At 34.6% G+C, this 12,398-nt stretch overlaps 1 protein-coding gene across 1 annotated transcript; it reads left to right on the top strand.

The window, feature by feature from the left end:
- The first annotated feature begins 3,400 nt into the window (after nt 1-3,400).
- Nucleotides 3,401-12,082, top strand: LOC119083969 (cAMP-specific 3',5'-cyclic phosphodiesterase-like). Its single transcript, XM_037193774.1, is given in 11 exon segments — nt 3,401-3,542; nt 3,545-3,591; nt 3,671-3,764; nt 9,476-9,721; nt 9,724-9,797; nt 9,875-10,139; nt 10,299-10,413; nt 10,504-10,666; nt 10,736-10,981; nt 11,063-11,176; nt 11,781-12,082. Coding segments are annotated over 11 exon segments (1,599 nt in total). The 5' UTR covers nt 3,401-3,415; the 3' UTR covers nt 11,889-12,082.
- The last annotated feature ends 316 nt before the right edge of the window (nt 12,083-12,398 follow it).

A 12,398-nucleotide genomic window follows, 5' to 3' on the forward strand; every position in this document is an offset into this window, starting at 1 on the left:
CACAGGAGAGATGCACTTGCTTGTGTTGGAGTATTCTACGCATACTCAAATACTTTGTTCCTTTAGAGAAATTTGCGATGTTACAACTCAAGCATATTGCATTCATATATTATTTAAAGAGATGCTTAACCAGCCATGTTCTGCAAACAGTATACATTAGACAGACATCCAAAACAATATTTATTACCATCACGAGATGTTCTGAGAAAGTATCGCATGCTGGGGCCGGAACAAATTACGCCATGCTAGTTTGTTAAAATACTCGTTTGCTATTCAAAGACTCTAGTCTTCAATTTTATTTATTGTGCTCGTCTATAGAGTTTGTTCTGTCAGGTTTTCACCTAATGGTAGCATGGTTCGTCGGCACTGCAGAATAGTTTGGATTTGTTTCTCTCGTAACAACAGTGATTATTCACGCATGGCGATCACCTTTCACCGCATATAGTATACACACATCTGGAACGTGAACGACGACACGTGTTTGATCATATAAAACCATTTTCACAATTTATAAATATTGTTGATTAGTGTTCCCACGAGGCGGGTATATGTTCAAACCAAATCAATATACGTTTTACATGGTGCTGTATCCTCATTCGATTACTATAAATTATACGGGAAAAATGATTTAATCAATTGATTAGGAATAATTTATTCAAATAGATTCCGAACATCGACAAAATAATTATTTATTATGTTAAATAAAGGGCACGAAAAAGTATAAAATAATCCAGAAGCTAAATTCAATTTCAACAATCAACACCAGACGTTCCATTTCGGATGTGTAATGTACTCCATAATATGAATAGCGTGTGATAGTCAACTTTTGCTTATATGGTTTCATTACATTTATTTAATCACCAAAGAAAGAAACTTTGTATCCATTTTATATTGGAAAAAGAAATCGTATAAAGCAGACGCAAGAAAAATAAAATTTGTCTCTGAAGTTCAGAGTGGTAATACCAATATTAAAGAGAATAAGTAATGACGTTACGACAGCATACCTGCTGATAAAGTGTTGTATCCGAAAACGTTTCTTCGTTCTAAACTTTTAAATTTTATAGTTTCTTCTCTTGACAATAAAACAAGTCAAAATGGTCACAGTTGCCGCGGATTTCCTATCGTTTGACACTCGTAAGATTTTCTTTTTTGATAGGTCAGTTAGTTGTGTGAATTGGAATGGTTTCACTGCATTAGTAAAATGGATTCATCGTTCATTCATCATACCGTTCGCTCTAGTTTACAGTATTTTTATTTTTATTTTATTTGGATTTTGTGTCGGAATCAGCATAATCAAAGATTACTCCGAAATTATTGAATTTATCGACAGCATCACAAAAAACGATGAGCCCAATTTTTTGTTTTCGTAGACCTCTTTTCCCAGCACATGTGGTGAGCCGTTCAAGCTGCTTTGTAGAAAGATGAATCCTCTTAAGTTGTTAAGCATTGTTTTGTCCATTAAAAACGCTTCAACCATTTGAATTGCTATTGTTATTGCGGTCAATTGTGCTTAAATTGCTGAAAAGTTTGCTAACTATTCTCATGATTCGGTTTTGGCAACTTAATGAACGAAAGCCTCAATTACCAACAATATGTTTCATTGACATAACAATGTGTTGGTTTTCCAGAACATTATATACAGTTTGCACTAATACTTTATATCACGTTGCTTCGGTTATACATATACATTTTGTTGATGTTTCGCTCCTCAGAAAACTTTGTTCATTGCATTCGTTGCGTGTTATCCCGTAACACTAAGCATTACCATTTCCATAGTCGTATGGAAACCGGATAAATGAAACCGAATCCATCTTCTATCGCCCATCGGTTTCGTTACACAAAGTAGATTTGATGAGAAGATTTTCCCAGAAAGGGAAACTATACCTGACAAAATAGTTTTCCACACATTTCGAATTCCTTTCATTTACTCCGAAGTCGGACACCTTACAATAAATACCAAGTCTAGCTGTTTTCCCCCTTCGAAATCTCCTATGCACGAAAAATGCTGACCATTCATCTTAACTTATACCAATCAACACAATCAATTTTCAATCTTTCATAAACGACAAACATATCGTAATGTCATCATTAAATCTGCTACTTCTATTGTTTAAAGTATTGCTTAGTGTTTGCTGCAATAGTACATTACTATTGCAAGGGAAGTAAAGTGATATCTCGTATCCAAGATGAGAAAAAGTATCGCGAGGGCGGCAGCCCGAGGTACTTTTACTCATCGTGATACGAGATATCATTTATTACGTTTTACTATGCGAGTGATGTAAAGGTTATTGCCTATACATGTAATAGCCTTATTACATGCACCAGCATAGTAAAATCTGTTACTTGATTTGTTTAATCGTACATTTGGTATATAAGACGAGACCAACCACAGTTCATTGATTATTTTTGTTATTGATGTCCATAACAGATGACTACCCGTTTCTAACAGAAAAGGGCGTTGAATTTATTTTCTTTTTAATTTTGACCATTTACAATTATAAGTCAGGCCGATGATCTTACGTTGGCACGAAAAATTCACTTCGGCTCAGGAGCCGCTTAGTACTTTTCCAAAAAGTTCACTATGTGCATTTTTCATAGTCAGTTCTTATGAACAACACGATATGGATAAATGAACTGTTCATTGAACAAAAATCATAATTTTATCGAAAGACTCTTAGTTGAGTGGAATTGTTCTTTTACAATTGAGATTTCATTGGTGAATTCAACCAAACGCAACCACTGAGATTTCATTGGAAAACACGTTCATATTGCTAATAAAGAAATAGTGTGGACGTGACACATTTCACCTATTTCCCTAAGCTTCCAATCACTATGCCAGGCCAAACAACTAAAAGTAATTTTTTTTATTGCTTTATTCTCGAAGTTTGATCTTCTTTGAATCGAATGGATTCCTTTCATGCCATTGAAATTCAACAGAAACAAAAGCTTGCAAGATTATAGCTCTTAACAAGTTGACTCACGTTCCTTTATGGAAATGTTTCACTGCTGCACTGCCTGCATAATTTCAAAGTATTACGCCGAAAGCATTCAAATGCACCATAAGTTCATCTAACAGAAACGTTTATACAAATCTTCTTTTTTTCTCTGTTATATGCTTTCATTGTGAATTTAGCATTACGATAATCTTATGTCGCTGTTTAAATGAAACATTTCTACAAGTTTTAGCCATTTCATTAATAAAATTTTCAAAATATAATTTCAGTCATGGTGGCGAAGATTTGATTGTAACACCGTTCGCCCAAATATTGGCAAGTCTTCGTCAAGTGCGCAACAACTTTTTTAAGTCTCACCAATGTATCGGTCGGTTAAGGTATGTTTGACAAAAAAAAAAAAAAAATTTGAACCAACAAATCTTTGACCCGAAATTTTTCTAACATTTTGTTAATTTATTTCAATGGCACCTCAACAGATCGAAACGAGCTGCGGCTACTCCTCTACAAAAGCAATTGTACCTGGTGATGAGGCGTATTTGCGATTGGCCGGCGATACAATGGAAGAATTAGAATGGTGCTTAGATCAATTGGAACAATTCAAACACATCGTAGTGTTTCGGACATGGCTTCGTTGAAAGTAAGAATTGTTTAGCTGGCATGCATGCACATTAAACGATCAATTATTTACTCAAAATTTCATTAATTTATGCCAACAGTTTAAACGAATGCTGAATAAAGAATTGTCACACTTTAGTGAATCCAGCAAATCAGGAAATCAAATATCCGAGTATATTTGTTCGACATTTTTAGGTGAGTTTTTTTTTTGTTCGTCTTTTTAATATAAAAATCTGAGAACACATAATACAACCACATCTGTTGAACACCTTGGTATAAATATCTTATAATTATTGTTTCACTCGCATTCCGTATGTACCAATTTACATACATTTTCCGAACATTTCGCATGTCTATACATATTTCGATACCCTCTTACGTGCTGATATAACGAGATTTTCCTTTGCACCTTTTATCTATTCATCAAAAGTAGGAAACAGAAGCATATTGTAAAAATGTAACATATAAGTAGAGATAAATGTAAAAAGTTTTTCTTTCCCTTGAGGGCACGAAGAGCTCACATCGCAAAAATAGCAAATTACGAAGAGAAAATATTTTCCACTAACAAGATTCGACGGGAATTTCGTGTGTTTCTCATGGCTGTTTTAGCTTTCGTACATTTTTTTTTATTATTTTTATCTCTTACATTCTTCTCCCCTGTTAAAGCCTTGCATAACACTCACACAAAAACAAGGCATCAGAACAGTCGGAGCGTTTGCTGCGACTTAGCCCGTACGACCCGTAATCCTATTTCGCCGTAATAGGCCCGGATTCCTAATACGTCTACAACCCTCTAATGCGTCTGTTACCAAAATGCAAGTCAAGTTGGGCATGGTCAAATTTACTGAAAGTGTTCATTTTTAAAATTGCGCAGAGCGCAATTACGAAAGCCCGTACGAAGTACCTCTCAAATAAAACCAACAATTTACGACATTATTTTAGAAACCCAAAATTTTTTGCCAACTTTCCATTGGGTATTCAATTACCACTCAAATAAAACAAAATTAGCAAAATCGGATGATATTTACTCGATTTATGTGCAAAAAACACTTAGAGCCGAGTAGCGGCCTTAGTACAAGGGCCCAAATTTGAAACTTTTTTCGCCACGTTCTTTTCTGTATTCAATTATCTCTCAAACGAAACAAAAACTAGCAAATCGGATGATATTTACTCGATTTATGTGCAAAAAACACTTAGGGCCGAGTAGCGGCCTTAGTCCAAGGGCCCAAATTTGAAACTTTTTTCGCCACGTTCTTTTCGGTATTCAATTATCTCTCAACGAAACAAAAACTAGCAAAATCTGATGAGATTTACTCGATTTATGTGCAAAAAACACTTAGAGCCGAGTAGCGGCCTTAGTCCAAGGGCCCAAATTTGAAACTTTTTTCGCCACGTTCTTTTCGGTATTCAATTATCTCTCAAACGAAACAAAAACTAGCAAAATCTGATGAGATTTACTCGATTTATGTGCAAAAAACACTTAGAGCCGAGTAGCGGCCTTAGTCCAAGGACCCAAATTTAAAACTTTTTTTGCCATCATTCTATTCGGCATTCAATTATCTCTCAAATGAAACAAAAACTAGCAAAATCGGATGAGATTTACTCGATTTATGTGCAAAAAACACTTAGAGCCGAGTAGCGGCCTTAGTACAAGGGCCCAAATTTGAAACTTTTTTCGCCACGTTCTTTTCTGTATTCAATTATCTCTCAAACGAAACAAAAACTAGCAAAATCGGATGATATTTACTCGATTTATGTGCAAAAAACACTTAGGGCCGAGTAGCGGCCTTAGTCCAAGGGCCCAAATTTGAAACTTTTTTCGCCATCATTCTATTCGGCATTCAATTATCTATCAAATGAAACAAAAACTAGCAAAATCGGATGAGATTTATTCGATTTATGTGCAAAAAATACTTAGGGCCGAGTACCGACCTTAGTCCAAGGGCTCAAATTTGAAACTTTTTTCGACACGTTCTTTTCTGTATTCAATTATCTCTCAAACGAAACAAAAACTAGCAAAATCGGATGATATTTACTCGATTTATGTGCAAAAAACACTTAGGGCCGAGTAGCGGCCTTAGTCCAAGGGCCCAAATTTGAAACTTTTTTCGCCATCATTCTATTCGGCATTCAATTATCTATCAAATGAAACAAAAACTAGCAAAATCGGATGAGATTTATTCGATTTATGTGCAAAAAATACTTAGGGCCGAGTACCGGCCTTAGTCCAAGGGCTCAAATTTGAAACTTTTTTCGACACTTTCTTTTCGGTATTCGATTACCTTCCATAAAAAACTAAATCTAGCAAAATCGAATGAGATTTACTCTATTTATGTGCAAAAAACACTTAGGGCCGAGTACCGACCTTTGAGCCCTCCCAAGAAGCCCACGTTGTATCTTACCCAAAAACAATGTTCAGTATTTTTGTTCTACTCGTCAATACCTTTCATTTGATATATCACAAGCAGCCATTGCGTGCGTATTTCGGTAGATATCGTCGAAAGACTGAAAAACACCTATAGGGCCCTAGCTCTGGAAGGGCCGACCCTACCATGCCCATTTTCGAACTTGACCTTACTTTTGTCGATACCAATCGGGGAAAAAAAGAATTTTGAAAAAAGGTTGTGATTTACTCAAGCTAGAGGGGTCACAGACGGACGGACGGACGGACGGTTTTTTTATTGCGGATTCGTAGTCTATGAACATAACCAACTGCTTTGCCCTTACTGTCTGCTTCCAATTCGACGTGTTACAAACGGCATATTAATCTTATAAGCCCCCAGTACTTCGTACGGGGCTAAAAAGAGTTTCCTCGTAGGTTCTTAGTTACGCAAATAGTCTTTTTTCCATTGGCTTGAATGTTGTTGATTATAATGATCAATTATTACAGACTTTTGTCTAATGGATTTCAATAAATTAGTTACACATTCAAGTTCAGGCATTGTGTACAAATGAAAGCAGTGTCAGCCTGGAGATTAAATTGCCAGGAAGTACATAGATACCGGATCTTTTCCATTACGTGTTGAGAGTTGTTTTTTATTATTAAAAACTACAAAAATATCAAGGAAAATTTACATAAATCCTTGACATCAAGGTAATTTTTTGCCAGGGGCGAACAACTTGACAAAATTGTGCCAAACATATTTCCTTTTATTTATCCAGAAGTTGATTGCCAATTACGGTCGCAACTCGCAACTATCCGTAAATCAGCAGCCAAATTGGTGGTGATAAACAGTCGGTTCCATAATCAATTGGTTCACTGCTTACGGTAATTGATGGTTATTGTAGATATTACGAAATCCCTAACGTCAAATGAGAATTTCCATGTGTTGATAATTTCCGATCTTTTAGGATCGTTAACCGCAATCTAATACCCGATCTAAGACATCATCCGTTTCTCAGTTTATTTTTCCTTGCTTTTTCGAAAAAGAGGATTGGTTTAGTTCTGCAATTGATCAACGTTTAAGACTGAAAACCTGCAGAACTTTAAACAGTTTCTAATCTTTTGTTACTGTGTGGGATCTACTCTCAGTTGGCATACAAAATATGTTACTTAATCACCGCCATTTTTCAGTACCTGAAGTTTAACTAAAAGTTGGTATAGAAATTTCAGAAAAGACACTTTGCGATAACTGCACTCGCGTCTGCGTAACTTTCTCATATAAAACATAGAGAACAATTTTTTTTTTTCGATTTCAGTTACATCTAATTTACATACTGCCAGGTTTTTGTTAAAAATTCTTCAATTCTGTCGTAGATGTTTGCAAATATTATGGCCGCCTTTGAGGCCTGTTATTGAAGAAATTTTAAATTCTATGCGATCTTCTCGGAGACGAACTATGTAGACTACTGTCGACAATGAGAAAACGTTTTTCAGCTGGATTCTAGGCTTGCTACAATACATGCACACTATGTACCTTCATCCATACTTTTCATTTCCTCTGTGAACTTCCAGTGTTCTCGTCGACTTCCTCAAAATTCCTCATATTCATATTCTGTGTAACACTTCCTAAACGACACGTAGTGTTAGACGAGTCCAGATTAACTTAAGAGATAAAATGTAAGAAAAATGCATTTGAAAATTGCACCCTCTGGGCGAAAAGTAAGAACTCCACCGTAATCGTCTGCATGGTATTAATGGCTTCGGGGTGTTATTAACGAACCAGGAAGGACAATAGAAACATAAAAAAAATTAAACGTAGGTTGTTGTTACACACGACGACTTTCAAATAGTATTTTTGTATGTGTCTACTATATGACGAACTTATACATGCGGTCAGGAAATGTTTAGTCAAACCAGTTAAACAAAAGGAACAGAATAACAACAACATGCACAAACTTATCCCCAAGGTAGTTTAAATAATTTTCGTTTGCCCCTAATTTTATCCTTCGAATCCATTTAGTTAATCAATCAATTTGGATCCTGTTACGACTGTTAAATCATGTCTATTTACAAGACTTAAGAACTTGACTATAAATAGCGCATCGAATGTCTAATCACTAATTGCATTGAAATTGTTTGAAATTGGAATTCTCTTCCCTACTATCGTATATTACAATCGATTAATTTAGGTTTCCCGTACAAGCCCGAGTACAAACCATCATTCTTACGTAATACTTTTAGAGTGGCCATGAGTGCAATTGGAGCTTTAGCAGTTAACGTAATTTATTCAACCTCATGAGAGATAGGTTTCTGCCAGTAGACTGAAAGTTAATTAAAACAATTTTTAAGCATTCAAGTCAGGACATAATGCTTATAAGTAGTATCGTGCATTAGAGATTAGATGGTTCTTCTACCATTTGTTTGAATTGATCGTATAACAGACCATAATAATGCAAACTTCACTGTTTCCCTTATTTTCATGTTTGAAATTTCATTGAAAACACATGTTGTTTTGCTATCGTTCAATAAACAGTGTGAGCTGCGGGAAACGTACAGAATATCAGTTAGGTCGAAAACACAAGCGCAATTTTGCGTTGATGGGACCGACGATTATGCTGTGTTTTCCATTGGAATCATATATTCAACACAATGGGAACAATGGAAAATGCAGCATAATTGTCGAATCCATTATCGCAAAATTGCTCGTATTTTTTCAGCCTTAGAATGTATTATATAGACTTTAATATAGACTTTATTAATAATGTTTCATCTAATACCTAATAGTCATGTCTTAGGTTAATTTGTCCTTGTACATACAATTTCAGTTCAAAAGCAATTGCATTTTAAATTAAATAATTGTCGCTCAAATTGTTGATTCTTATAATAATATGTAGCCAAAATTGTCCCCAACACAAACGTTACCTTGGGTCAACAACATATATCGCCAATAATCTATTCAAATTCATTTTGGTCTGTATGCATCATTTGGCATCGTTATTGATTGCATAAATAAATAGATTTTATGGTTCGTTGGACTTCGACCACCAATTTAACATAATTTGAATGACTGATACAGTTTTTGTTAATTAATTTAATGTGTTATCGTGATATGGGTTTCGTTAAGAAGGTGTTAAGGGTTAAGTTACTGTGTTCCAACAGTCGCGGATCCATTATTTTATAGAATCTTTTGAAATCGATGTCACTCTTACGCAGGGCCTATTTTTGAAAAATTTCTAAAATTTACTAAAAAATTAATTTTTTGAAAATAGTCTCTGATTCTACTCGAGTATCTATCTCTCAAGCTCTGGGACTGTAAATGAAAGGAATAACATGACACAATTCCAGTTCAAAAGCGAAGTTGCAGTAAACAGTACAGTACCGATGCCGATTGCCGAAGCTAAATGTTTTTTAATTCGAACACAAATTTACCATCTATTAGGAGATCCCCTAACAGCCTCCCTATTGTCTTCAAACAATCTACTAACGTACAACCATTGATAAATGTATTTTCTCTCTGTTGCAGATAAACAACAAGAGTTCGATTTACCATCGTTGCGTATCGACGAGAATGAAATTGCTACTCAACAAGCTCAACAACGTAGTCGTTCGCCACGAGGCGTTGGCGGTGGTCCGCCAATGTCTCAAATATCAGGCGTTAAGCGGCCATTATCACACACAAACTCATTTACTGGTGAACGTTTACCCACGCATGGTGTGGAAACGCCGCATGAAAATGCATTAGGAACTTATTTGGGAGAAATCGACACATGGGCATAGACATATTTAAAATTGGAGATCTTAGTTTATCGAGACCATTGACCTGTGTCGCCTTTACCGTGTTTCAGGTAAAAATGTGAATTTTGAACACAAAAAAAAACTGGACAAAAGGTCTAAAGATTTCAATCGTTTTCGCCCCATACAGAGTAGAGATTTATTAAACGCTTTAATGATACCACCGAAAACATTCATTACATTTATGGCTACTCTTGAAGATCATTACGTCAAAGACAATCCTTTTCACAATTCATTACATGCGGCCGATGTGGCCCAAAGTACGAATGTTCTATTAAATACTCCAGCTTTGGAAGGTGTCTTTACACCATTGGAAGTTGGCGGAGCGTTGTTTGCAGCTTGTATACATGACGTCGATCATCCTGGTTTAACCAATCAATTTTTGATAAATTCAAGTAAGTAATGGAGCAAGTAGTGAACTCGCAATTTACTCTCTTCTACTTTCCGGTTTCTGTAAAAGAAAATCCTTCAGTATGAGTGGACACCTACAAGCTATATATCATCTGATGTCCTTTGTAATTAATTTTTATTTTTTTTTCAATCAATAATTTCAGGCTCGGAATTAGCATTAATGTATAACGATGAATCTGTTTTGGAAAATCACCATTTAGCTGTTGCCTTTAAATTACTCCAAAATACAGGATGTGATATATTTTGTAATATACAGAAGTGAGTCATGTCGTTGCGAATTTTGTTTTCGTTAAATCACGACCGAAATAAATTGTAACGAATTATTTATTTTTTGCTTATTTATTACAGAAAACAACGTCAAACGTTGCGAAAAATGGTGATCGATATTGTACTGTCGACAGACATGTCGAAGCATATGAGCTTATTAGCCGATTTGAAGACTATGGTTGAGACTAAAAAGGTTGCCGGTTCTGGTGTGCTATTATTAGATAATTATACGGATCGAATTCAAGTTAGTTGATTTGCCAATTGCATCCATGACACGACCATCAATTCTAATTCCATTTGACCATATTCACAGGTCTTAGAAAATCTTGTACATTGTGCTGATCTTAGTAATCCAACAAAACCGTTACCATTATACAAAAGTTGGATCAGTTTATTGATGGAGGAATTCTTTCAACAAGGCGACAAAGAACGCGAAATGGGTTTGGACATTAGTCCAATGTGCGATCGTCATAATGCTACAATTGAAAAGTCTCAAGTGGGATTCATCGATTATATTGTACATCCGTTGTGGGAAACATGGGCCGATCTTGTACATCCGGTATGTTTTCGAATCAAAACTTGAATCGATCGAAAACAAATTCTAATTTTTTATTTTGTCTTTGTGGGATTTTGTTAATAGGACGCACAAGATATTTTAGATACACTGGAAGAGAATCGCGATTACTATCAAAGTATGATACCGCCGTCGCCACCCACGGGTGATGACGATGGTGACGAAAGGATTCGTTTTCAGGTATGTTAAAAAAAATAAAAACAAACAAAAACTCCACTAACAAACCAAAATCTAAAAAAAACCGAATGAACCAACCATCCTTTAAAAGTAGAATTTCCACCAACACTTATACTTTGAATGAATCAAATGTATAAGCCGAACCATATTTATATAACTGGTGACATTCTACCATCTATAACATTTCTTTGAAGAAAGAAAAAGAATTTCCCCAACTAAAGAACTGTGTGTGTTTTTTGTGCGTTTTCGAATATATTACGATAAACAAAACTAGAATAGAACTGAGATGTGATGGATTTACATGCTTTGATGTAAGGACAAAAAAAAACAATTTAAAAATATAAAACATAGCACTGCCTGGCGCTATTTTAGAACTATAACCTAAAAATAATATCAATGATCCACATATAGAAAATGAATGTGTACTAATCGCAATAGAGGCTAAACTAAAAAAACAAAAAAAAAAACTTGGAACAGAAAAAGTAAATTTTGTAGCAACCAAAGCAACAGAAAAAGAAATGGAAAACCTGTTTTTTCAGTAGAGATTTGATTTTTATAATTTCGAATTTTCAATTTATTTTATTTGTGTTTTTTTTCGGTTATAAAGGTAACCTTAGAAGAATCGGATAATGAAGGTGATCAAGACGATGATGATGATAAGGAAGACGGTCAGCCGTCAGTCAGTCAAAGCCAATCACATCCATCAGGAATGTGACGGAGAGTAGTGGGTTTATGCCGGTAAGCTTTCAGAAAAAGCTCAAACATTTTGGTTAATCAGATGAATATTTCGGTTTTAATTTAAAGAAAGAGAGAGAGAGAGAATTTTTTTAGAAAACAAAATTGTTTGATTGAAAAAACAAAAAACTTTTGTTTTGGATAATCGTAAAAAATTAATATTTTTTTTTAGCAGTGACATAATTTCACATAAAATTAAAAGAAAAAATTGAAATTGCACAAATAAAAATGCTAAAAAAGGAAAATAAATATTGCAAAGAGAAATTAAATCTAAAATGTAAAAGTAAAAAAATGAAAAAAATGTTTTAAAAAAAAATATGAAAAACAAAAAGATAATTCCTAATGAGTGTTTAAATGTACCTATAAATACAAGTAAAAGCAAGAAAATTGTCTAAATATTTAATTAAAAAAATGAATTCATAAACTGACGATTTTTAGAAATAAAGAGAAATGAAAATAAAGAAAAAAAAACTTTGTTAAAATTCGATTG

Source organism: Bradysia coprophila, unplaced genomic scaffold (genome assembly GCF_014529535.1).
Source record: "Bradysia coprophila strain Holo2 unplaced genomic scaffold, BU_Bcop_v1 contig_728, whole genome shotgun sequence".
Classification (NCBI taxonomy): domain Eukaryota; kingdom Metazoa; phylum Arthropoda; class Insecta; order Diptera; family Sciaridae; genus Bradysia; species Bradysia coprophila.